The 27,005-nt window shown below is 53.2% G+C and overlaps 2 protein-coding genes across 2 annotated transcripts in view; one reads left to right on the plus strand and one right to left on the minus strand.

The window, feature by feature from the left end:
- ATP6V0D1 (ATPase H+ transporting V0 subunit d1) overlaps window positions 1-9,519 on the plus strand; it is a 34,335-nt gene extending 24,816 nt beyond the window's left edge. The window contains exons 4-8 of the mRNA XM_033069641.2: window positions 2,154-2,233; window positions 6,017-6,094; window positions 6,653-6,829; window positions 7,561-7,638; window positions 8,157-9,519. Coding sequence (XP_032925532.1) covers window positions 2,154-2,233; window positions 6,017-6,094; window positions 6,653-6,829; window positions 7,561-7,638; window positions 8,157-8,318 — 575 coding nt within the window. The 3' untranslated portion in view covers window positions 8,319-9,519. The remainder of the gene's footprint in view (window positions 1-2,153; window positions 2,234-6,016; window positions 6,095-6,652; window positions 6,830-7,560; window positions 7,639-8,156) is intronic.
- On the minus strand, window positions 9,321-26,789 carry HSD11B2 (hydroxysteroid 11-beta dehydrogenase 2). Its single transcript, XM_033069963.2, has 5 exons — window positions 26,495-26,789; window positions 12,631-12,843; window positions 12,177-12,362; window positions 11,433-11,570; window positions 9,321-10,966 (listed from the first exon to the last, which is right to left on the minus strand). Exons 1-5 carry the CDS (start codon window positions 26,787-26,789, stop codon window positions 10,605-10,607), a joined length of 1,194 nt encoding a protein of 397 aa, XP_032925854.1. The 3' UTR covers window positions 9,321-10,604.
- Between the last annotated feature and the right edge of the window lie 216 nt (window positions 26,790-27,005).

Raw genomic sequence — 27,005 nt, forward strand, 5'->3', positions numbered from 1 at the left:
ATGAGATATGCCTGAGTCAGTGATTAGTCACTCTTGGGGTTGCTAGAAAGAACAAAACACTCTAAGTCATCATACTGTCTTTGATAGAAATAGTTGGGTTTGGAACTGAAAGTGCTTTTGTAAATGCTCTGTGTAATAGTGGAGCAAATGAAATAGTTGTCATGGAAAAATGACTTGTGCCCAGTAAAGAAGGGAGAACGTGCCTCTGGAGATCTTGATTGCAAGGCAGGGCAACAACACAGCAGGGGAACTGAGGCTCTGCATGCAGCTGAGTTGAGCCCACTGTAGGGATGATGTGTAGGAAGAAAATCCTCCTCACAAGTAAGTGGGAACCTTCCCATTTTGGCAAGAAGATAGAACAGAGTGTTTCTGAGATATTATGTCTCAGAGACCTTAAAGCTTCCAGCAGAATACGGAGTGAAAATGCCCCATGTCAGTGTTGAGGTGCTTCTGGACAACATGACTTGCAGTTGAGGGTCTTTGCCTCTTGTGTTCATGAGCTTGTACATGAGCTGGTTTTGCCTGCTTCAGCCCTGCCTGGGCTGGCTTCTCCAGACCTTTGCCCTGGCCTTGCCCTTGGGGCTGTGTACCAACCAGCATGGCATTTCTTCAGCTGGGGAACATGGGGAGTAGCTGTGTTGCCTAAACAAGCAGGCATGCAGGCTTCAGTTGTTTAACTTGCACTCTTTCCAGTGACCACACGCAAAGAAACAGCAGCTCTATCTCCTAAAAGGACTTGAGTAGCTACGTGGCTTCGTGGGAATGCCTAGCCCCAAATGGCTTTCATAGGTTAACAGGGCAAAATGAGACTTGCTGTAAGCCTAATTTGGGATATCGGAGGGCCAAGAACTGAAATAGCTGTGTACTCATTCCTCAGCTACTCTGAAGTAGCCACTGCTTAACTATCCAGGCTGGCCAGCGCATCCTGCAGTAAAAACCAGTCCTGGCACACTCTGTTTGCGTTTTTGCCAACCGTCGGGAGCAGTGTTCCCCCGGACACGTGGCATTGTGCTCTGGTGCTGCAAAGGGATTTCTGGGGAGGTTAACCTCTGTTCAGGACCCTCCAGACCCACCCTGTGGCTGCTGTCCTTCCAGACAGCTCATGCTATAAAAGTGGTGCAGGCCAGAGGTGTGAGCCTGCCTTGCAGCTGGTTTGTTGCATGGAGCAGAGCGCTGGTCAGTTCTCAGCAGGACTGTGGTGTCTGTTACCCACAGCTGCACTGTATAAGCTGAGACAGATCAGATTTCTCTTTGTAGCAAATTCAGCAAAGTTGGTTACTGAGTGTGAGTTGAAGTCAGGAAGTCCTGTAGATGGGTTTTATTGTACCACTCGTTTGCATCTACACTGTAAATGTACAAGACTCATCTAGATCTGCAGCTTGCAGCACCTGTTTGGTGTGAAATCTGTGTCCTTTAGGTGGCAATGATGTCTCAAACTCCCTCCCAGAGGTACTTTGGCAAAGTGTGTAGGGCTGAGCATCCTACCAAGTCCTACTAACTTACTCTGTCTCCTGTTACTAGCTTTCAGCTAGAGAAATAATAGCCCTTGGAAGAAGTGGAAAATGAGGCTGATAGACTTGACCAGGAGAAACAACTCCTGACTCCAATCATGACCAGCGTCATGGACTCTACAAGCTGTTGCATCGCTGTGCCTTCTTAATCCCCACTAAGACATTGTAGAAGGAGGGATAGCATCAGCTCCTTGTGTTTCACTTGCTGCTGTCTCACAGGTGCTTAAGCACTCCTGCAGTGCTGCAGCAGGCAATTCAAAGCTGCCTTGTCACCTCCAAGTGCCTGCATTTGGGAACAGTTTGGGGATTGCTTATTTTTAAATACAGGCTTCTCTATCACTGATACTGTGGGCTAGAGCTGAGAATTTCTGCTGGGAATGGACTGTTAACAAAACCATAGAGCTAAGGGGTGAAGAAAGATTTTTCATATGAGAACCCCAAAAATTATTATGGCCTCAGGAGTCATGGTGGAGACTGAGGTTTTGAGTCATGACAACTTGACTGCTGAAGATAAGGGCCAGGCCTAGGAGGGACAAGTTCAACACAGGGTATGCTTCTGCCTGGTATTGTTGAGAAGTCTGGAAAGTGCTGAGCATGGGTCTGGTTAGGGCAATGCTAACTCTGTCTCTGGCTCTGTTTCAGCTGCTTTCTTCCAAGACTGCATATCTGAACAGGATCTGGATGAAATGAATATCGAAATAATTCGAAACACCCTCTATAAGGTAAATGAGTCACAGAATGGGTTAGGTTGGAAAGGGCCACAATGGGTCATCTGGTTCAATCTCCCTCCTCAAGCAGGGCTATCCCAGAGCACATGGCACAGGATTGTGTTCCAAATAGTTCTGGAATATCTCCAGTGAGGGAGGTTCCACACCCTCTCTGGGCAAATAGTTCTAGTGCATGGTTACCCGCACAATAAAGTTCTCATATTCAGGTGGAACTTCCTGTGTATCAATTTCTGTCTGTTGCCTCTTGTCCTAGTGTCTCTGAGAAGGGAAGGAAATGTAAACTTCCCTATTTATTCCTGGTGATTAAACATGGCTGGAATGTAGTTGCATCCATTGGAAAGTAAAGGTAGGCCCCTCCAGGAGTGCTGACATCTGATCACACAGCTCTGCTGAGTCAGGGCACCAGAGCTAGGCAGAGAGGAGGATTTTCTCAAGAGTCTGTGCAAGAGATTTTGCAGAGGTTGCCTTTGAATTTACTCATGCCCCATGCAGGCAGGAGAAGTCTGCTCCCTCACCACATAGGTTCAGAGGTATAGTTAACTGCATTCAGAGTGACTAATCTTAAACTTGGTTGAAGGACTCCCATTGCCTTTACTCCCTGTCTTGAGCCCTTCCCAAAGACCTTCGAACTGTCTGCTCAAGTCTGCTGTGGCTGGGGTTAGATGTTCTTGGTAGAGCAGTGTAAAAAGTGCCTGCTGGAGAGAGTATTGGCAGAGGGATGTGGAGGGGCTAAGGATCTCCTTGTCCTGAGCTGTTATCTCCTCTGCAGGCCCTGTCTGGTTTTAGCTGGCAGTGTTGAAGCATGTGTTTATGTGCAGGCTGTGGCTATCGCTCCATCTCGACTCCCTGGATCAGGGGTGGGATGCAGATTTTATCTGTCAATCTTGTTTTGGCTGGTCATGACCAGCCTGCAGTCAGTGTGACCTCTTCTTCCCAAGGAAGCTGTGGCCTGTTTGGAGAAGCAGAGAGCAGGTCAGGCGTGAAGGGAAGAAGGCAAAAGGAGGGAAAAGGAGCGGTGTGTCAGCAGTCATGCCCAGCTGCCTGTGGCCTCTGGCATGTACTGGTCTTTGCTGTAACAGGGAGGGACACCTGTGTGCATAAACACCACAGCCTTGCAGGGCACAGGCCTTGATCTTAACATACAGCAGGAGGGGGAAGGCAGGCAGCAGAGTGGGCACAGGGAAAACTGATTGGGAGGTGGGATGTACCCTTTGGATTTCAGCTACCATGTCCTTTCCCATATCCTTTTGGTGGTTCAGTACTGCTTTGTAGACTGCTCTTCCTACACACAAATGGAAATGTAGGTGCTTATAATACCTCAGTGTGTGCTGGCAGTGGTTCTTGCTAAAGAGCAGCCCCTGGGGAATACAGGGGCTCTGTCCGTAACAAATCACAGGAATGAAGGGGTGGAAAAGGTGATTGCTGCTTACAGACTCTACTTGAAGCTACCTTTCTCCCCAGGGACTGGAAAATGTATAATACTATGCAAATGAGGGAAATAAAATCAGGTCAGAAATCTGCAGAGAGCTGCTCTGAAAAACAACAGGCCCAGGACAGATGCCTGTGTCTGTGTGGGGTTAGCATAGGGAAGGGGAAGTACTATATCCCAGACATACTGGGGGTTTTTTCTTAAGGAGTCTGTGAGTGTGTTGACAGAAGGTTTGAGCAGGATTCATAGGAAGAAGGCTATTACAAAGGTTTCTTGTTAGCAATGAAAATTCTCAACTGGAAATATGATTAAAGTGGGGAACAGAGGTTAAAAATGGTCAGTGCTTAGTGTAGAGTTTAGTCAGCTGCCAAGTCTTCCAATGAAAGTGTGCTGGCCTCATTATCTTTATTGCTGGCTTTATCTTCAGTGCTTACTCCCTTTGTTCCATCTCTTGTTGAAGTGAAGCCTGCTGACTGTTGGTATTTGCTGGTGACTTTCTTGTAGGAACCAGTTGAAGGAGCTTGGTGAGTGGACAATAAAATAAAGTAGACAAATCAGTGTGGATAAATGTGGAGTGGTGTATGGGAGAGGCCAGGAGGGAACCTGAACTCTGCTTGTACAGTGAGGGTCTCCTTGTTCCTTCCTACTACTAAATGGAATCTTGGGTAGTGATTGACCTGAGCAATTGCCTCTCTGCAAGGTAACATGTTCCTAACAGTAGAAAAGAACTGTATGAGTATCACTGTGCTACTGCATCCATCTGTAAAGTGTGTTTGACCTGGACATCTCATTCCACTCATCTCAGAGTATGAACAGCAAAACAGGAGGTGGTGCTAAGGCAGCCACATTTAGAGGCTTGGGTATGATGACTTCTGTATGGAAAACTACAGAAAGAGGCTCAGATTCCTCACCTGGCAGAGGAGAGTATCCACAGATCACATTGGAAAAGTCAGTGTGGATGGACAGGCCTCAGGCCTGCCTACAGATTGGATTTGAGGACAGATGAGGCTAGCAGGAGGCAGAGGGGATGGGTTCATGGAAGGGAAGACCCACTGAAGATCATTAAAGGCAAAGACACCTCCATTTCTGGGGTAAGGGCTTCAGAACACTGGAGTGTTTCTGTCAGTTGCTGTCACTGGAAGGGCACCTAGTGTGCAGCTGTTTACAGACTGTTTCCATGTTGTCTGTGATATTGATCTCCATTCACTGCTGGATATTTGAATTAACCTGTATTTACTTCTAAAGCCTGAGGTTTGTGCATGGTCTCTGATAAGGGTAGACAGGTAGTGACTGAATCTCTTCTCCCCATTCCCTTTCATGTCAGCCTCAAATGGCATCTGTTATCCTTGTTCCTGTGGTAACTCTGCAGAGTGATGCTCTGTGTTCTCCCCTACCTGAGCAGTGGCAAGTGCTGGAGAGGCTTTCTTTGAGTGATGCTCACCAGCACTGTTACTCACAGTCCTCTTGCAGTGTGTGCTAACAAATATTTACAGAACACAGTAATCCAGGTGCTTTCCTAATGCAGAGGCTGAGGGTGTCCAACTTGTACATTCTTGGTCCATCTTCAGTCCTGGACTTCTTGTAATAAGGCAGGGATTTGTGGTGTTACAGCATCCTTTTATTCCATCCCTTTGAAATGATTCTGGTTGTAACTCTCTGCCCAGGGAAGTGTTTTATTACTTGATCACTTTTTCTGAGAACATTTTTGCTGAACGATACTTTTAGGCCTCCACAACTTTCTTAGACTCCCCTGGGAGACAGAGTCATCTTCCAGATGGATTACAGAACATCTCCACAAAGGATTACATTTCCTGGAGGGAGGGTAGCTGTGCCTGGCTGTATGTTTTCTGCAGTGCTCCAGTTGGGATAAGGACCAAGTGGCCACAGTGTGAAGAGAGAATGAGAGAGTGTGGCTGCTTTCTTTCACAGATGTCCTGTCTCATCTCTTGACTCTGCTTACGCAGCGCTACTTTCTGAGTGTAGGTCTTGCAGCTATGGTTGTGTGGCTTGGCATGTTTGTGGAGGCCAGAGCAGGGTCAGGAAACCACGTGAGACTTCAGTAAGTGAGTTAGGCGACTCAAAGTAGAAAAATAGGCTTTATCCTCTTTGCCTGGGTATCTTGCCCACAGTAAGCTCATGCACAAACCCAACCACAGCCCTTCATGTCTCTGGCTCTTGGGGAGAGCACTGTCCTTGTGTGGGCAAGTTCACATGAGGCCAGAGTGCTTGTGCTGTGTTACAGAGCATCTGGGAGCCTCCCTGCTTGCTGTCTGTCCTCTGCTGAAGGGCCCTGTGGGGGAGTAGATGGAGCTGTATAGAAGAATGCTGATCTGCCCTCTCTCTTCCAGGCTTACCTGGAGTCCTTCTACAAGTTCTGCAAGACGCTGGGAGGTACCACGGCAGATGCCATGTGCCCAATCCTGGAGGTAGGTCTGGAAACTCCCATAGCTGGATGGTATTACAGTGATGGTCATCACTCCCTGCTCAGGCCCAGCTTGCTTGCCAGTTGTTAAACATTCTCCAATTAGTGTGCAACATCCCCATGCTCACTGGGAGACCTGGGGAACACTGCCTTCCTATGACTCTGGTTCCCCAAGTACTGATACATTTTGTTGCCTCTGTGGCAACATACTCATTCTCTCACTTGGATAACATGTAGAAGAGCTACCAGAGCTGTTTGGGTCACAGCCTGTCTCCATGGCAAGGCTTGCTGTGAGATGTGCAGGACTCAGGAGCAATAGGTGGGAGACAGGATTTGGCTTGTGCCTGGGATGGGGGATTTCCTCACCTGAATGCTCCCCAGGTACTGGGCATACTAGGAGCCTGCACTTATAGCCCGCCCTGGCCGAGAACTGCAGGGCTGTACACATCCTAGCAGCCTCCTCATGCTGCCCTCTGATATGGCTGTGTGCACAGCAGCTCTGATATCTGCCAGTGTCTGGTGAAAATACTGCATCCCAGCATGAGCCACTCTTTTCCCGCAGTTTGAAGCTGACCGGAGGGCCTTCATTATCACCATCAACTCATTTGGTACTGAGCTGTCCAAGGAGGACCGAGCCAAGCTGTTCCCACACTGTGGCAAGCTCTACCCCGAGGGCCTGGCTCAACTGGCCAGGGCAGATGACTACGAGCAAGTCAAAAACGTTGCTGACTACTACCCTGTGAGTGCTTTGGGGTGAGGGCTGTGGGGGTTGTTACAAGAACTTGCTCTGCATTAGAGCTTCTTGGGGATCTGGTGGAAGTTGTAGCTTGGAAACTTGGGAAGAGAGGTGCCAGTCTTCTGTGATGCTGTTGGTCCTGTGCTCTGCTTGGCCAGGACTTGCTTGCCTGAGATGTTGTTGGCTTGTTAGTCATGGCTGACATTTCAGTGGTGATTGGGAGACAGTGTTCCCTGTCCAAGGGTGTGGGGACTGCTCTTGCCACCAAACGCTTGATGTGGCAGCAATTACAGGCTCTCCTTGCCTGATTTGGGAATGGAGATGTGTTTTCAGTGCAAAGTGGTGTTGTCCCACTTCCAGCCCTGAAGCTCTGGTTCAGCTGAAGGTGAAATGCTGACATGGGAGGATGCATTTGGATTTGTCTGTGTTCAAGTGTTTGTGCATGGCTGGGAACCTGTTTGGAGTCAGAGAGCTCAGTGTCCCCTTACTGAGCAGCCTGTGTGTGGGCACAGGTGTCTGGCCCAAACATTCCAGTCTGTACATGCAGGGGTCTGGATGCTCCTCTTCCTGTGGCTCAAAGCCTTTGAGAACTCACATTTTAGAGAAGGGGCAGGACTCTTGGTTTCTCTACCCTCTGACTTGACAGGGTGGCTGGAGTATCTGTGACACTGGGGGCCCTCAAGTGCTGCTGAGCTTGGGTACAGGGTATATCCTCACGTAATGCCTTCCTGCAGGAGTACAAGCTGCTATTTGAAGGGGCTGGCAGCAACCCTGGAGACAAAACCCTTGAGGACAGGTTCTTTGAACATGAGGTGAGTGAACCCTGAGATGTTTCTTGACATGTGCTATTTGCAAAGCTCCAGGTGTCAGAAAGCTGGGGTGCTCCCCTGTCAGCAGTGCTGTGGAGAAACAGTGTTTGGGGGAAGGAGAAGCATGCTTGCCCCCTGCTCCTGCATGAGAATATAGTGCTGGTATAGTGCTGTTGTCTCACCCAGACAGATTAGAGCAGTGTGAGGAAGCATGTATGGGGCTGTTAATGGATATTTGGTCCATAGCAAAAACAGAGTGTAATTACATGGAAAATAAGGATGTTCATGGTACCTGAGTTATAAATATTTCCCCCTTCAAATGTCAGAGCCTGTCCTGAGCTGTGTCCTGTAGGTTAAAGGTGTCCCAAGGACTTAGAGAGGTGCAGAACAGGATACTTGTGCTGAGCCTTCCAGCCTGCTGGGAAGTCATGGGTCCTTCCAAGCAGCTCCATGCTTGCCTTGACCCAGCTCCTCCTATCTGAGGTGAACAAATGACATGTCATCCTCTGGGCTTTTCCCAGGTAAAACTGAACAAGCTGGCCTTCCTCAACCAATTCCACTTTGGAGTCTTCTACGCCTTTGTGAAGCTGAAGGAGCAGGAGTGCCGCAACATTGTGTGGATCGCAGAGTGCATCGCCCAGCGGCACAGGACCAAGATCGACAACTACATTCCCATCTTCTAACTCTGCTCTGCTCCTGTCCAACCCTCCCACCCCTGGAGTCTGGAGGGACCCCTAACTCCCTGAGTTGTCCCTTGCCCAGACTCCAGGGATGTCTCATCTTTGGAACTGGATCAAATGAGGAGACTGTACAGTTGCTAGTTAAATTATTCAAGCTGGAGTTGTGTGTACTGTGAGACAGCCAGAGGGGACCAGTGGTCCAGGCTTAGCCCTGTGCAGCAGGAGGGCCTCCTGTTGTGTATGCAGTAGTCCCAGTGTTGCTGTACTAACTGCTGTGTGTGCTTACACCCATAGAGCTGTGGAGGGCTGCCTCTGAAGGGGTCCCACTGCTGCAGAAGAATGGGTCAGGTCTGCCATGACTGGGGGCCCCTCTGTCAGTGCTCTGCACGTCTCCTACTCAGTGTTGTTCCTGTGAGATGTAGTTAGAATGTGGTTTGTAGCGTAGCCAATGCTGCTGTGCAATCCCTGCATCCCCTTGTAGCGAGTGAACCCTGACCTGGGAGAGACCAAGCAACCCTGGCCAGGACTGGAATGGAGCCTGTGGGAATGTGAGGGCAGAGCCAGAGTGCTTGTGGAGCACAGTCCTCCCACTCTGGCAGTGTTTGCACTCATACAGCCTCTCTGTGTCTGCAGAAGCAGCTCTCATCAGTCTCCCTGCTCCCTTGGACAGGGCTCCATAAGCTGGCTGAGCTCCTTCCTCAGAGCTGTGGAGACCCACAGCTTTCAGTTTGCTGTCACAACCCTGCAAGAGCTGGGGCTCCCCTGGGCTCTGTGGATGGTGGTGGACCCCTGCACCCCCCCAGGGTAGATGTCCAGGCTTCTCCCCTGCAGAGGGTGGGTTGGCACTGCCGTGGAGCTGTATTGCACAGCTGGCCTGGGGACAGAGCAGCCTTAGTCACCCTGGTGGGGGCAGGGATGTCCCAGGCCCTGCCCATCTGTGGTCTGGGGTGGGAGCCAAGCCCTGGGCATGGTGTGGCAGTCCTGCTCTTTGCTGCTCTGTCCTGGCTAGTTTCTACTTGCACTTGAGTTCTGGGAGATGTGCAATGGCAGCAGACAAGCCTTGCTGGAGGGAAACATGCTGGATGCTGCTGGGAGCAAGGATCAAAGGAGAGTGGCTCTGTCCCAGCTTGTGCAGTGGTCACCTCTGCAGTTTGTTTTCCTGTGATCCCCTCCTCTCTACACCAATAAATATCTGCCTACTGCACTGTACTCTCCTGCTTACTTGGGCACCTGCTCCTACAGCCCCAGGTGGAGCCTCCATCAGTCACAGGGAATGTGGTAGCTGTGGTAGTGGAGCCTGGTGTGGTTCCTATGTGAGCTGGGACAATTATTTCTACCATAGGCGTGGTGGTACCACCCCATGAGGTCCAGGGTGCTACCTCCAGCCCAAGCCATGACAGTGCCTGGTCTGTGAGTGCGGCTGAGCTAAGGGGTGCAGCCTTAGGGAAATGTTCTGTAAGGTTAGGGACTGCATGGCTTGTCCCTGGTGCATGGGGCTGTCCACATGGGCCAGTGTCACTGCTTCCATCCTTGCCCCAGCAGGGCCACTGATTTAGAGCAAAGCAAAAGAAAGCTGGGGAGGAGCAGGGAGCAGGCACAAATCCTTCCTGCCAGCTGACCCCTTTTCTGGGAGTACCTGTGGCAGCTGCTGCCGCATGCCAGGCTCCTGCCATAGTGCTCGGCGCGGTGCCAGCCATGACCCAGCTCAGCTCTGCCCCCAGGCCAGGCATCCCTGAGCAGCATTGCAGCACTACACTGCGGAAGGAGACAGCCAGAACCTGCTGGAATATCAAGAATGGATTTATTTAAAAAGTGACAATCACATAGTTCATCTCATGAAGAGCTCTGCAGCACTGGCAGCCTGGTCTCGGCCCCTGCACTCGTTGGGAGCGTGTGGAGTGTGTAATGATCGGCAGGGAGGCAGCGGCTGCAGGGTCCCAGCCCTGACCCAGCCAAGAGGGATGGAGACAAGCAGCTCTGAGAGCAGTAAGGAAGGTGGTGGGTAGCTGAGGAGGTACATCCCAGCCTGTGGTGCAGAGCTGCTGAGTCAGGCAGGGATGGGCCTCTTGGAGGGTGCACAGTTAGAAAAAATACAAAACCAAGGTCTCTAGAAAATGTTGATTCTTGCACAATAGAAAATAGATCTACCTGATTTTGGAAAGAAATTTGGTTTTTAACGTCTAGTGCTCATTTCCCCCATGGTGCAGGAGGGCAGTGCCTTTGGCTTTGCACACGCTCAGGGGCTGGTGTGCCTGGAAAGCCCAGGAGAAGGCCGGGTGCAGGCCGAGGTCAGGCCTTCTTCACATCATTGTGGTGCTCTCGCCGCAGCGCTCGGGGCAGCTTGGGGTTGATGAAGAATCCTTTCAAGAACAAGTCTCGGACAAAATAGGGCAGGTAACGGTGTATGAAATACATGATCCCAAGGCCCTGCCCTGGGTAGTAGCGCACGGCTGGGTTGGCAGCCAGAAGCCCCTCTGTGATGCTGTTCACTACCGCGCTGAGATCCTCCACCGCCACCTTCATGAACTGGATGAACTGCTGGTTGATCTCCTCCACATAGTCCTCACCATAGGCCTGCAGCAGCTCCTGGGGCAGACTGGCCAACAGCTGCTGCTTCTGCAGGTTCCAGAAGGCAGGGTCACAGGTCGTCCCTGCAAGGAAACAGTCGCCGTGAGCTGTGTGGGGCCCCCTGCTCCAGCCCCCCTGCCATGGGTGCCAGTAGCCCCAGTCACCTTCCAGCCTCACAGGAAGGTCCATCTTTGACCTTGGCAAAGATTGCCATGAGGAAAGCACAGTAGTAGCACCATAGTTGCTCTTGGTAGCCTGAGACTGGACCAGGGATCTTAGACCCTGCCTGCAGTGGGAGATGCTGCTACCATAAATGTGACTGAGCTGCTTTGACCAGCCCTAGTGGTATGGGATCTGCTGGCAGGACTTGGTCCTGGTGCTGTTTCTAATCCACCATAGGATAGCCACTGTCCCCGTATGGCTGGAGATGCTAAGAAGCTGCATGCTTGCACCACCAATTGCTCATTCCAGTGCTCCACCTTCTGCCTCCCTGGGATACCTGTCCTTTGCCCACAGCCACAGACAGGGAGCAGGCACTGACCCTCTTACCTGTTTTGTAGTAGCCGGGCAGGATCAGGCTGACTTTGATGCCCCAGGGCTGGAGCTCGCTGCGGAAGGTGTCCATGAGCAGGCTGAGGGCTGCCTTTGAGGCCCCATAGGCTGCCAGGCAGGGGAAGGGCATGTCACCTGGAATGAGTGAAAGAATGAGTGAGCCAGTGCTCCAGCAGGGACAGAGGGGAACAGGGGGTAAGGGCAGGCAGGGCTTATGTAAGGCTGTGTTCCTGGCCCCTGCTCAAGGAAATGGCTTAGGGTTTGTTTTGCTGAGAAAACAACTGAAATTAGCTTCAAATTAATGTTTTAATGTGGGGGGGGGAAAAGTGGTGAGAGAAGAGGAAATTGATTTTGCTCCCTATCCAGCTAAAGCTTGGGATTGTCATCCCCAGTGGAGGATTAATGTGTTTTAATGGGCAAAAAATGGGCAGGGAAGAGGAAGTTGTTTTTCCCATCCTGGCTGGGGCTGTCATCTCCAATGGAGGCACATGGCAGCTGGGCTTGGGTTGCCCATGCTACCTGTGACCAGGCTGACTGTCTCCAGCCCCCATGTTTTCCCATGTCTTGGTGGCTGCTGTGAGGTTCAGCAGTGCTGCCAGTGCATCCTGGAGTTCCTGATGCCAGCTGGCTGAGAAAGCTGGAGTGCCTGGGGGGGGGTGGGAACTGCACCACACCATGGGGTGCTTAAGCTGTGCCTGGGGTGAGTGTGCCACGGGTGCCACTCTGAGGGAGGCTGCTCACCTGCAGGGCTGCTCACAGTCACAATGCGGCCGCCGGCAGAGCGGAGCAGGGGCAGCAGCCCCTTGGTGAGCTCCAGGGAGCCAAAGAAGTTCACTTCCATGCAGGCACGGAACTTGCCCAGTGGTGAGAGCTCAGCATCAGCGATGGTGTCATTGAACCCAGCGTTGTTCACCAGGCCCCAGAGTCCTGTGGGGATGGGGTGCTTGAAGAGGGGACCTGAACGGGGAATCCCCAGCCTGGGATTCCCAGCTGCTCCCCAGGCTGATGTGGGTCATGCAAGGGAATTGTGGGGTGCCCAGGACAAGAAGAAAGGTTGGCAAAGGCTGGCACAGGTGCCTGCAGGGATGAAGCCCCTTGTGGGGACAGGTGGAGGTTTAGCACTGCCATGCTGGCTGCAGGCTGAGGTTCCAGGGAGTATTGTGGGGTCCTGTGGGGTTGCCAAAGGTGGCCCTACCTGTGCTGTTGGTGTGGGCCTGGATGTGCTGCAGGACACGCTGGATATCCTCAGTCTTGGTCAGGTCCATCTGCAGCAGCGTCAGCCTCGATGAGCAGCTCCGGCGCAGCTCCTGGGCACCAGGACTCTGCAGGTCCAGCACGCTGGCAAACACCTGAAAGCCCAGGATGTCCAAGTGTCGGGCTGTTGCCTGCCCAAAGCCCGAGTCACATCCTGAAAGAAATGGGAAGAGTCTTGCAGTGGCCAGTGACAGCCACTGTCTGTCCCCAGCCCTCAAAGATGCCCTAGCTCTGCCTCTCTGTCACCAGGAGCCAACCTCAGGTACCAAACATCCACCCCAGCATCAGTTTCCCTTGCCTGAGGACCACCTCGGCTCCACACTCTGCCTTAGCTCCTGACTCACCAGGATGTGACCTTGCCCTAGGGCATTTGCAGGTCACTGTTTACTCTCTTTCGAGAGGAAGAAAACACTCCCTTTATCTGCAACCCCATCACCTGCAGACACCAGTTACAAACCTAACCGGAACAGCCCAGAGCCCTGCTGCGATGCAGGGCCATCAACTCTCAAAATAGCCTCTAAAAGCTCTCTAAGTACCATTCAGAGCTGGCATAATGCTTCATGAAAGACTTTGGCTTTTTTCGTCCCAGAAAGTGGTCAAGAGGCAGAGGTCCCCCTAGCCTGGCTGGGGCACGAGGAGATTAAAAAGGGCGAGAGGAGAAAATGGATTTGGATCTGCTCCTGCTACCCTGCATACTTCAAGGGAGCATCCAAACAGCATGGACCATGCAGGAGAGTACTGGTGCTCCATGCCTGGTCCCAGCCTCATCTCCTCCATCTCAGCTCAAACAGGGGTACCACAGGTGACACTGTCACCTGCAAAGCCACCATCGGGGTGGCTGGAGGACAGCCTGGGCGGGAGCTAGCTGTTGCAGAGTGGTGACAAGGCCAATGGCCAGGGTGGAGCGGCCAGGATGCAAACAAACAGCAGCAGCAAGGTACAGGCTGTTCCCGGGGACGATGGCAGCACTGATAGCTCAGGGAGTCTGTGCCACAAGCACTGCCCAGTCACATTAACCATTAACAGAGGACTGCTGCAGGGGCAGCCCCATAGCCCTGCACCCTCCTGCCCATCACCTTTGAGTGCTCCTGAGGACATCCCTGTGCCTGTGTGGTACCTGGGGACTGTCATCCCATGAGATTCAGCACCCCTCCACCAGCCTTTGCGGGGGGCACAAGGACTGGCTGCCTCACTCTTCCATACCCCCAGGCTGGGATTGGGCACTTACAGCTCTTGAGGTACCAGCTGAGCTTCAGTTCAGCATCTCTGGCCCAGTCCCCAGCTCAGTTTTACTCTATTGCTTCGTCAGAAACCTATAATTAAACCCCTGGCCAGAGGCCAGAGTGATAACACAGCCCAGAGGTGCTCAGCTGGCAGGAAGGGGCTGCAGGGACCTCCCTTTCTCTCACACAACACCCAACACTCAGCATGGATGTTTGCCAGGTTGGCTCAGCATCACCCCAGTGTTATCCCTGGCACTGCCCCAGCATCACCCCCAGCACCCTGGTCCACAGGGCGTGCTGAAGGTGCTGCCGACACAGCACATCCACCTCTCCCTCCCCAGGAGCAGTGCATGCTGCCAGCAAACAGATAAGGTGCATTTCACCTTTCCAAGCAGTGCGGGAGAAAACTGCAATAAAGATAAGGTTTAAAAATAAAAGTGTTCGTGGACACAGCTTCATCATGACACAGCTGACATGAGGGTTACCTGCTCTGCTCCCATGCAGTTGGCAAGAAAAGCTTCCAGTCCAAACATGAAGCTTCCTCTCACCACGTAACTCTCAAAACCCCGGGAAACATCCCAAAAAAACAGAGCCAGGTTTGCCGGCTTCTTACAGGCAAGTCTGGCAAGGAGGGAGCAAACACAGCCACATGCTGTCCAAGTCAGGCAGGATTTGTTTTGCCTTAGAGGAGCAGAGCAGGCAGAGGGTTTGTTTCGGAAGTTCTAATTTATTCACACACATACAAAAAAAACCACCAAAAAAAACTCCTGGGAGGCTGGCTGGAGGCCCAGGGCCAGGAGGGTGAGGATGCTCTGGTGTTATTTAAGGTCTCCGCCGCTGCTCAGCTTCCCATCCGCTGTGCTCGGGCATGGCCAAGAGTGCAGGGAGGGACAATGAACCCCCTGGGCCCATAACACGTGGCCCCAAAGCATGGCAGTTTGCCCAGGGCTGTGTTCACTCCCCATGGCCACCAGCACATGAACTGCTGGCCACACTGGAGCTGGCGCAGGAGCCATTGCCGCTGGCCCAGCCCCACCGGGAGCGCTGGAGCCGTCCAGTCTGTGCAGCCCCAGCAAGGCTGGCGCTGGGCTCACCGCCCTCCCAGGATGCTGCATCACGAGGAGATGCCGGCGCCAGTTCCCCCCGCCCCAGCTCGCCAACTGGTTTCACAGTCCTGCTAGAGGGAGGGACGTGGTCAGATCAAGCACAGGAGCCTAGCATTGGGAGCGCAGCAGAGGAGAGCAGGTACCTTGAAGCCCCCCATCGCATCCCCACAGACCCTAGACCAACAGCTAGAGGCTTTTGCTGCAGCAGGAGCAGAACAAAGGCTGAGTCCAAGCTGCAAAATCCAGCAGCCCTCCATAGGCTCAGCAAGCTGGGACGAACTCCTGCACATGGGGCCGGACAGCCGTTTTCCAGAGCAGCGGGTCAGCAGCAGTTCCTGAGGACTTTGCAGAAGCTCCAGACACTTCAGTGACTCCCCAAAGAGCGAGAGATACAAGCCTCCACTACAATTTTGGCATGACAAGCTCCAACTTTACTAATCTTGAGGAAGCAAAAAGGTTCGGCCTCCGGCATTGCTATAAGGGATGTCCTCTTTCACACTCGGGGAGGGCAGAGAGGACTGACCCTTCAACACCTTGCATCCATTGTCCAGATTTGCTCCTCACCGGTGACAGCAGAGCCACCGCCGGGGCTGAGCTGTGCCAGTTGGGCAGCTCCCAGCCAGCCTGCACTGCTCGTGATCCCTCGCTGCCAGGAGCCAGCTGAAGCTGCAGTCCCGGTTTGGTGTGGACACATTTCTTTCAGGTGAGTCAGGCATGGCACATTTTGCTGTCTCAGGTATTCACCCTGCTCTCCTGCACCAGCGTCAAGGCCACCACACACAGACATGCTCAAAATTAGTGCTTCAGGGTCAATAACACGGCTGCAACCCGAGAGCTGTTGAACCACAACCATGTGCATGCCTCTGGCCCCCACCGCTGGCACGGTACCTGATGGAGGGCTGGTGGCACAGGTCTGCAGTGCTCACCCCAACACAACCTAGGAGAGACTTCCCTTCCCAAGCTGCAAGTCCTCATCCATGAGCTGTGCAGCCTCATTCTGGGGGTGTGGAACTGCAAACTGGGTATGTTAAGCCCTGAGCTACAAGCCAAGCATCTTCATCCCCATGCCATGAGCTGTGAATCCTCGTCCCCGAGCCAATAAACTGAGCACCCTCATCCTCAGACCACAAGTTGTGCATCCTCATGATTTCTGCATTCTCATCCCTGAACCATTCACAACAGATGAGATGTTTAGATAGACTAAGCAGTGAGAAGAATTGGCTGAAGAATTCCCATGTGGCTGCAAAACTGCCCAGAGCCTGCTGGGTACAGCAGCAGCTCCCTGCATCCGGTCCCTCCACAGCCACCCCAGCTGAGTGTGGAAGCTGAAGAGAAGTTGCCCCAGGGCTAAGCACCCCTGTGATGGACCAGCTCCCCCACAGTCACCCTAGCAGCGTGGTGGGGAGCAGCCCCAGGGGCTGGCCCCAGGCACCCAGCAGCACCCCTTGAGGATGCTCCATCTTCCACTGACTGGGAGCTTGCCAGCCGAGTTGAGCACTCAGAAGCACATCACCCCCTGCACCTCCATCAGCTCTGCAGGCCCTTGCCTGGGTGCCCCCTGCTGCTCCCCAAATCCCAGGATATCAATCCCACTTCCCCAGAGAGCTTTATGGCTGTGTGTCCCACAACCAAGGGGCACAAGAGGCCTCACCAAGATGGAGCTGTCACCAGGCTCAAGGACACTGTCAGTGTGGGGAGCTGGGGCGTCAAGGCCAAATGGATTAATGTGCTGAGCCACTTGTTTCCATAGGCTCAAGCTCAAACTCTGCCTCGGATGCCAAGCTAAACATGACCTTCTAGCTCTGACAGGATTCACTGCCATCGTGGATTCAGCTTCTCTGGGCACAGTATGGAATTTAGCTGGGCAGCACTGAGGGAGGCTCAGCTGGGTGCCTGAGCAGGCACTGACCCCAACTCAGCTGTATGTTTCAGCTCCATCCTGGGAGTGTGGGCAACTCATGGATGTGGAAGCACAGAACAAGATGGCAGCAACTGGACATGGTGCCATCAGAGGGAACTCAAGGAGGGGGTCCTTGCACAGTGCAGGTCCAGGCAGGATAAAATGCCCAGCACAATCCTTCGTGGGCAGGGCAAGGCCCTGTGGCCAACACCTTCCGGATGCTGCACACATTTGGAGCCGGAGTGATAAAGGGGTGATGTCAGCCCTGGGCAAGAGGGAACAAATTCTTGGCAGGGCACGGGAGAGGAAGGCAGGAACACCTGTCCCCACAGCAGCTGGGCTGCCACAGCCAGGCATCAGCCACCATCTGCCCACACCCAAGGTACTGCTGGGGGAGTGATACTGGGAAGCCACAGCCCCCATCCAGCATCATCACTGCCCACAGGAAACACCACCCCAGCTAGTGGCTTGCATGGCATGCCATGTCTCCACTCCCCATGGGAGCAGTCCTCATGCCCAGACACAGGCAGGCGGGGCTGGGATGGCAGCAGCCCTGGTGATGCTACTGCTGGTCCTCAGCACTGGGGTTCAGGAAGCCACAAGCCTAACTAAATTAAAGCCAGAAGATACCTTTAGGGATGACCCAAATCCCATCCCCAAATCTGTAGTGAGTGGATAAGCAGGAGCCTCCTGCCCAAGCAGCCTGGGTGGGCATCCCTGCAAAGCCTCAACCTCCTTCCTGGGCAGGAGCTGAGCCAAGGGGGGCACACACTGCCCCTGCTCCCCTAGGACCACCCCCCTGCGGGACACAATCGGCATAGGCAGCTGGAAGGTAATTGCTGATGGCTCCCATAGCCAGAATAGACACGTCCCTCCAACAGATCCTATGGGTCAGAGGAGGGGTCAGACAAATCCTCAGCCCCACAAGGAGACTCATGACAGAAGGCAGAGCTCAGAATGCCCATGGCAGGGGGTGACCTATCCCTCCCTGTACCAGGGACAATAGCCAGATGGTATGAATTACAATGGATTAGCCAAGTGTTCCTGGGGCCTCACAGTCATCACCTCCACCCGGGAAGTTATCTCCCACTTAACAAAGGGAAGGGGGGAAATCTGATTTTCTGCCTAGACAACACACGCTACCAGACAGAGATGACGAGCAGCCCCCAGGCCAGTGTGAATTCACCTGCAGCTTTTGGATTAAAGGCTATTTCTCAGGAGCTTTACTGGTGCATCCGTACTGGGGACTCGATGGCACAAAACCAGCTGGGCAATTAAAAAAAAAAAGTGTCAGAGGCCACAGCCCTCCCCACCACTAAAAACCATCCAGATGCCTTATCCCCCACCAAAGCTGTGAGCAGCAGATGCTGGCTGCTTGCCACTGGTGGGGCTAATGAACGCAGGAGCTTAGTGTGCTGGGACAGGGATGAGCCCAGCTGCCCCCAGCAATGAAAGGCCAGTGCCTCGTGGGATGCTCAAAGAGGTTGTGACCCGGGCATTTACCCAGCCCTAGCAGTGATGCTGCTGCCGGTGAGCAGTTACCCGGGCTCATAAGCTGATGGGGGGTGGGGGGCGTGGAGGGGAGGAAATGCCACCTCCAGCATCGCTGCAACACTTCGCAGAAAGAGGGCACAGGAATTTCCTAGAAGCAGCCGCTCACCGCACCCTGGGGCTGGATGGCACCTTCCGGCAGCTGCTGTTTCTACCGAGGGGAGATGCTGTCCCCAAAAGGAGCAGTGGGACTCTCACAGTCAAGAATTTGATCTTCTAGCAGGCAGGGGGATAAGCAAGAGAAGACAGCAGCACAGGCTGTACAGCAGAGCTAGCCTGGGATGAATGGATGGCTCTCCAAGAAGAGGAAGTTGTGAAGAGCCATGGCAATAGCCAGGTTAATCACCTTCAAAGGGAACATGGTGAACTGGGAACATGGAGCTGCAAGCCTTGAAAGCCATCCATCAGGAAGAGCTGTTGCTGGGAAGGACACCCATGGCCCATATCATTCAAGATCAGTGCCAGTGGCAAGCTGGCACTGGTAACACATCCACCTGGGCTCTTTGAGAGGGAGAGGCTGGGTAGGAACCAGGCTGAGAAGCCATAAATCTCCACCAGCTATGTCTGGAATGTGACACTGAAGATGCTTCTGGGGAATAAAGTGGTAGCAATAAAGCCATGGCTGGGGCACCTGCTGGTGGGCACCTCTAGTCTGCAAAAGGGCTCTCCAGGAACTCCCAGCAGGCTGCATAACCACCAGCCAAGCCCTATATCCATCCCTCCTGTGTGCTAACAAGCAAGGAGAGGCATCAGGTCATGCCTAAGGTCTGCTACAGGCAGGACTAATCCATTCAGAGGCAGCTGAAGGGAAAAAAAGCTCTCCTATATGGACCACTATGAGCCATCACCACCCAGGGACATCTCAAGGAAGGTGTTTCTAGCCAGGACAGCAAAGCACCACAGCCATGGCATGACCAGGAGAACCTCTAACCATGTGGTGGGACAGGTCATCCACAGGAGAGCTTTGAAGTGCCACCCACACAGCACTGTGGGCAAGTCACAAGTGATGCCAGCAGGGACAAAGTCATGCTGGCACAGTGCTGACCAAAGCAGCAGGTCAGAGCAAGCCCAGGGGATCACCATGTTAAGCATCTCAGAGTTTGCAGCACCCCAGTAAGGCTATGGCAGTTTCAATGAAGCACTACCAGTTCAGGGGTGTTTTGCTGATTGAGATATTTCTTTGCTTGTAAGGTGCCATCTCATCACTCTCCTTGTCACAAGGGTAAACTCCCACCACATGCCACAATCCCAAGCAAGCAGAAGTGGTGCAAGCCTTGCCCATTCCCACATCATGATGGTCTCTACAGCTGCACCAACTATTTTCTTTTGCAGCTTCCAGATCCATGTGAAGCGGGGGACTTTTATTTTTTTAGGAACAGAGCAAAACACTTGAGCAAACACCAACTGAGCTTCTGCCAAGACAGTTTTTGAAATACACTGAGCTGTTTAAGCCCCCGTGCTCAGAGCTATGCCTCATGACAACCTCGAGCCACCTGCCCTTTCCATACACAGTTCAAGTTGTCCCCTCCTTACTCTTCACCTGCAGCTCTCACCAGCTCTTCAGAGTAAGAGTTTTATGTTTAATCTACTTTGGTGCATTTTCCCCAAAATACATGAAGGTGGCCCCCCAGGCTGATGTGCTTGGACATAGTTGTGGTGACCCAGGCAATGCCAGGGCAGCACCCACACACGCTCTTCAGCTTAAGGAGAGCCCAGCACAACAGCTGAAAAGGGGATAGAATTCATCCTGGGATAGCTGCACACCCCAGGTTGGAGCTTATCCCCACCTGGTAACCAGGACCCTCGAGCAGAACAAACATTGGTCACTCATAGCAGGGTGGTGAGGCCCTGGTAACCCAGAGAAGCTACAGCTGCCCAATCCCTTGAAGTGTTCAAGGCCAGGTGGGATTGGCTTGGAGCAACCTGGTCTAGTAGAAGGCGTCCCTGCCCATGGCAGGGAACAAGATGGTCTTTAAAGTGCTTTCCAACCCAAACCATTCAGAGATTCTATGATTCTGAGAGGCCAGACTTTCAAAGCTGCCACAGAAGACACCAGGGCAGGTACCTGAGCTTTCCAGCTCATCCCCTCTCTGTTCCCAGACTGCCTGGGAGTCACTCACCATCTGGCTCCACAGGATCAACCACCCAGCAAGAGGAAGCGCTGCTGCAAAGCCTGTAAAGCCAAAAACTGCTTTTCAAGATTACAGCCTCAGAGCCAGAAAATCCCAGGACAGTGCCATGTGTGACAGGGAAGCCAGCTCCCAAGGGGGAAGCTGATAAAGCTGAGGCTGGCAGCTCTCCAGGGGAGAAGGAAGCAGAAGTGATACGTTGCACATGCAAGCACATACAAGCTGAGACAGAAGAGCAGGAGATGGTGGATATACCACAGACACTAACAGGCACATGCTGGGAAGGTTAAAAATAAAAGGTCCTAAACTATACCAGTAGTAAAGCACTGACAGTATGAGGCAAATTTTTCTACCTTATCATAGAAAATTTGAGCATTTTGCACCTTATTATAGAACAGTTAGGATGGATGGGACTTCATAGGGCCATCCAGTTCCAACACCCCTGAGGTGGGCAGAGACACCTTCCACTAGCCCAGATTGCTCCAAACCCCATCCACCTGGCCTTGGAGGCTTCACAGCAGTACCTGAGATCTGAGATGACAGGAGGGACATCAGAAGATGAAGAGGTACAAAAGCCCCTCAGGCTTTCCTAAAACTCCAGCTGGAGTTTTAGACCAGCACTGAAAGAACACTATGGGGAGAAGGCAAAGATTTGGTGGAAACACCTTGAAGAGCCCCTTCAAAGAAAACCCTGGCTGGGCAAAGTCCACCAATCCTGTGCTGTGCTCCCAGTAGTAAAAGCAGCAACCGGCTCTTCTGTAACCAGATCCTGGCTTAAGGGGAGCTAGACTCAACAGTGGGTAACCCAATCCCAGACCTCATTAAAAATGTGCTGCTCATTGGACTAGAGGGCAGCAACTGCCTACACTTCTCTCCTTCCGAAAGCATCCGTTCCCATCTGACAATCTCATTTCAGCAGGGAAGTCTTTGCTTTGTTGCTCTCATGTCCCCACATAACCCCGAGGTTAATCAAGCCAGCTTGGGTTTCTCTACCAACTCCAGTCTCCCACAGTATGAAACCTCAATGTGTTTTTCCTCCTAATTAGCTGTGCTCATCATTTTTGGTGAACAGTGCTAAAAACTCCCACCTCAACAGGTCTGTGTCATTAGTAGGCTTCAAAAGTGCTTATTTTATAGATAAGTGAGAAAAAGCTGAGCGTATCTATCCACATGCCTGCAGTGAACAGGGGTAGGTATCTATTTCTGAAGAAACCTCACGTGGGAAAGAAGAATCCTAAATCCATGGAGGGCTGCTGACAAAGTGGGGGGGAGAGCTTCAGTCCTGCAGTAGAGGCAGAAAAAGCAGCTTTCCTGCTCTGTTCCCAAAAGCCAGCAGCAAACCCTATAACTAGAGGTAAATGTTGCAATTTTTCTACTTCAAGTATACCAGGAATTGCTTGTACACAAGGGCTGGAGTTTGGGTATTTGATTTTGGTCCTGTTCCACCCCTCAGCTTAGAGGCACCAGCCGCCTTTGCTGTTAATTTTTAATAGATTCTGGAAAAATCAGAGCAATTTCAGGGAATTAACCGATTTTCAGCCTTTACTTATAGAATCACAGAATGGTTTGGTTTGGCAGGGACCTGAAAGATCACCTAGTTCCAACCCCCTGCACTTAGTCTGGGGAAAGATCCCAGGTACCTCTGAGCTGGATCACTGGCTCCAGAAGCAGAGTGGAAGTCACCTATGGAGAGCTGCAGCACCTTTGCACAAAGCATTTCTCACTGCAAGGCTGCTGGCAGGCTCAGCACCAAACATGGGTTGTGAACGTGCTGTGCAGGTGCTCCAGCCACACCATGGTGCAGAGATGCCCATCCCAGAGCCAGCCCTGAATCCTTGACCCAAACACTTCTCAGTCACCTTGTTTAGCTGGAAAATAAATCTAAGACAACATTGAAGTCCAGACAGGAGCAATGCTGCTTTTTTACCACAGAAAGTGATTTACCTTCGTGGCAGAAAGCAAGAGTCCCAACATCTGGATTGAATTACTCAGTCCTGCTGCAGCCAGCAGATGCTTCAACATCTGTGAAGTCCATGGGAAACACAGAAGTGCTGCAAGTTGCAAAGCCTCTGTTAACCTTGAGCATGATCTGAAGCTCTGACCCATTTCAGATTGTTAATGGGGCATGCAATTGTTACAAGAATGCTTCACCAGGAAAACCACATTTTTCCTGCAGCCAGGAAGGAGGAGAGGAGGAAAGGACAGGTTTGGGTCTGGGCAGCCTGACCTATCAACCAATTTTTTGCTCACAGAGATGATTTGTTGGAAGACAGACCTATCTGCAGGTGCTCCTAGCTTCCTTCATAGGATACAAGAGACCCAAACTGCTTCTCTCAGGCAGCCATCCTGATGTTTGGGGTTATTGAAGAGCTGATTCAGGTACCACCATTATAGACAGAACAATAATTTACTATTTTCCACCTTCCATCCAAGCTGAAGCATATGAACCAATACCTTTAACACAGCTCCTGTCCTCCCTCTGCTTTGGCAAAGCCCTGCAAGCAGGCAGACTCTATGGGCTAGTTTGCATTTGGTGCTTTCCAAGGATCTGCAGTAAATTGGGCAATTGGCTACTGGCCAAAGAACCACCCCACACAGTCACATATGGCAGAGCTACACAACAGCAAGAGGCTTCTCCAGCTGCTCAGTGGAGCCCCAGGATACTCCTGGCCATCCCTCCACCACCTCTAGGCACCCAGTTGTGTTGGATGGTTTGAATAGACTCACTGAATTCCACAGGCATTGCTAAGACTACAGGAACCAAAGGATGGTCTAAACTGACCCAGTCAAAGCCCAACCTTGCACAAGGCACTGCAAGCCTGAATCTGGGGAGGCCAAGAAATGGTAGCTCATCACCTCCCTCCAAGACTGCTTTTGCAGACCATCACCCCTGCCCAGGCTACAGAGGCTGTATGAATTTGTATCAGTTCCCAGTGGGAAAGAGTATGGGATATAATACCCCTCCTCTTTGCTCGTACAGCTCTGGGGAGTCCAGTGGCCCTAAGTGGCCCAGCAGTGCCATTTCACATTTGGGAAGGGGGATGCACACACAAACCAGCTGTTCGATGTTTGGAGCAAGCAGCTGTCAGTGAGTCACTGGCACCACTGACCCACATGTGCCAGCCAGCAGCACCAGCACTCTGGAATGCTCTGTCAACACTGTGGTGAGGGATGCCAGGTACTGGCTGCCTTGCAGTTCCCAGTGCTGGATCAGGCTCTAGTCAGGCAGCTGCCCATACCAACCTGCCCACACCACAGGTATGTTGGGATCCCTGTGTTTTCCAAGTTTAGCCAAAGCCTGTGCCAGGTGTGGGCAAAGGCAGGCTCAGGACAGCAAACCAAGGGAGGCATGGAGATAACTGCTGTCTCCGTCCCAGCCCAGGCCAAGCAGCTGATCTCTACTCCCCTCCTCATCCCCACCATCCTCCTGGGGCTGACCTCTCCCAGCCCCTAGCTGCATAGGAGGGCATTCTCCTCCTCCCTGAAAACAGCTGTTACATCCCCTAGGAAGACAAGATTAACGCTTTCCTCACCCTCTGCCCCCAGCCATGCTCCTAGAGAAACTGGACCTTTGGGGTGCAGAACAAAAGCCCCAAGGTCACAGCCCCAGACAAACAGAGCACTACAGGAACTAGTGGCCACTTACTTTGCTAGCCCAGGGGGTGCATCATGGGAAAGCACAGCATCCTTGCTCCCCTCTAGCAGCAGGCAGCTGCCCATCCCTGCTCCAGCCAAACCCCGGTCCCACGTGCAATAGTCAAAATGCAAACCTGCAACAGATGGGAAACGCCACAACTTTCCAGTCCCTGCTGCTACCACAGGGTCAGAAGCTTTGCTCTGCAGCAGCTCTACAGCTGCTCTGCTATTTTCCCACTGAGCTGCACAGTTAGTTTTCCTTCAGTCTCTCCCATAACTAAGTTTTATTTAGCCAGAGATGTCCGGACCAGCACATGGGGCTGGAGCATCACGTGCAGAGCTCAACTTAGGGCTGTTCCCGGGGAGAGTGAGCAGCTGGAAGAGCTGAAACTCATCACCTGGGAGATAGAACAGCACTGCAGCCACCTTAACTTGCCCCAGATAAGCATCACTGAACCTGATGCACAATTAAGACAGCGGCCAAGGTGTGTATACAAGGAAGTGATGCCCAAAGATTTTCAGGCTGAGACCTGCACTGCTCCTTAGGGAGGGGACTTTGTGCCATTTCTCAGTTGATCTGCAAGGTCCAGCACAACACACAGCATAGCAGAAGTTCTGTCCCTGACCTCACACACTTTCAATGAGGCCCAGCATTGACAGTCATCCATGCCCATGCTGCTCTCTCATGCCAGGCTTTGCTTCCCATTGGCAAGAGGAGGAAGGTCAGGCTGCCTTGCTCCCAGAGTTTATCCTTCTTGGCAGCTCCCACAGGACACACAGCAGCTACTCAATACCTAGTTGCCTGGAATTAATCCGTAAAAGAATCAGGCTAATTACTATGCAAATACTCAAGTGAGGGATGCCATCCCCAGCAGAACAGCCCTTGCATCTGCCCCTTGGCAGGCACTTGCCAGAGGAGCAGTACGGAAATGCTGGTCCCACACCACGGGCTGCGCCTCGAACCTGTAAAACCACAAAGTATTTACAGCCAAGAGCAAACACATCAGAGCTGCAGAGGTGCCACCTCAACGCACTGGGGCAAGAACACCTTGTTCCAGTCACTGACTCACTAATTATACAGGCAATGCCAGAGAGCCAGGGCTGCCAGAGCTGGTGTGCCACAGGGCACCTGTGAGTGCCTGGCTGTCAGGCATCCTCCCCAGGCAGCCCTACCCTGCTGCAGCTTTGACCTTCACTCAGTTGAATCATTCATTCATCCACTGCCTTGCTCCTCTGATCTTCCTCCTCCAGAGAGGATTCTCTGCACTTCCCACTGGTGCCACAGAACTCTTCAAGCTGGAAAAGGGTCTTGTCTTAAATTGCTAGGAAACAAACAATCTGCCTTCTCCAGCTTCAGCACCTCCAGCACCACCAAGCCCAGCCCAGACATCCCACCAGGATGCAGGCTCCTGTCCTTGGGAGCACTGCCAAGGTCATGCCTAGAAGTTTCCCTCCCCTCTGCATCCATGCAGAGTCAGCACCACCTTCCAGGCACACCTGGAGCAAAAACCACCCAAGCTTCAGCACTTCCTCCTCATCCATCCACTACCATTGCCTCACAGCAAAGCACTGCTTAAGCCTGGCTCTCATCTTCCTGTTCCACTGCCAGGAGGAAGGAGTGAGAAACCATGTATATACCAAGATATCCTAAAGAGCTTCAGCCCACAAGCCAGAGCTGTGCAAAACTTGGGAGCACAGCACATTCTCTAAGGAGCTCAGGCAGCCCAAAGAGGCGGCAGGCAGCAGCTGGGCAGCGTTTCCCAAGGATACCCACACAGTGGAGGACCTTGTCACCAGCAGCTCTCTGGATGGAGCTCTGGATGAAGCAGTGATGCTCAGCACTGGGTAGCCAGCTCTGTTGAAGCCTCTAGAGATACTATGAGAACCTTTCTAAGAACAAGTACAACTCCAGAGGGAAGGAAGGGAAGCCCTTGGGGCAGCCGATGAGGTCCCAAGCCAGCGCTCCCTCTCTGCCCCATCTAATCTCAGGGCTTCCAGAGGAAGCAGCTCTCGGCATCGTGCTACAACTAGTGGTCAACACTCGAGGGGCGATTGCAACTCCCTGCTTCGCGGGGCAGATACAGCCTGGCCGGTTCTGCTTGGACGTGGAAGAGGATGAGGGATGCGCTGGCAGCCGTGGTTGGTCCCCAGCGGGACCCCATTGACAGCAGCGTCCTGGTGCCTGCGGGACACCCCACTCCGCTCCCCGCCGAGCCCAGGCGGTGCCGTCGGGGCGTCGAGGCCGTGTCCCCGCACTCACCTGTGACAAGGACGGCTCTGCCCGCCACCGGCAGCAGCCCGCGGGGCGCCGCCCGCCACAGCAGCAGCCCGGCGGCGGCCGCGGCCAGGGCCAGCCCCAGGGGCAGCGGCAGCCAGGCGCGGCACAGGCTCTGCAGCGCGGCCAGCAGCGCCAGCGGCAGCACCAGCCCCCGGCCCAGCGGCGGCCCCAGCCCCCGGCCCGGCCCCGGCGCCCGCCGCGCCGCCCGCAGCGCCAGGCTGCCGGCCAGCGCCGCCCACAGCGCGCCGTGCGCCCAGCGCTCCAGCCCCGGCTCCATCCCTGTCCCGATCCCGGGCCCGGCACGGCCCCGCCGCTACCGCTCGCCCGCCCCGCCGCGCCCGTTTATACCCGCCTGGCGGGGGAGCGGGGCGGGGCGGGACCGGCCGCCGCCAATGGGAGACGGGCGGGACGGGAGCGCCGGGGCACCGGGAGCCGCCGGGGCACCGAGAGCAGCACCGACACCGGCGGCCGGGGAGGGGGAAAGGCAGCGGTG

Source organism: Catharus ustulatus, chromosome 11 (assembly GCF_009819885.2).
Source record: "Catharus ustulatus isolate bCatUst1 chromosome 11, bCatUst1.pri.v2, whole genome shotgun sequence".
Classification (NCBI taxonomy): domain Eukaryota; kingdom Metazoa; phylum Chordata; class Aves; order Passeriformes; family Turdidae; genus Catharus; species Catharus ustulatus.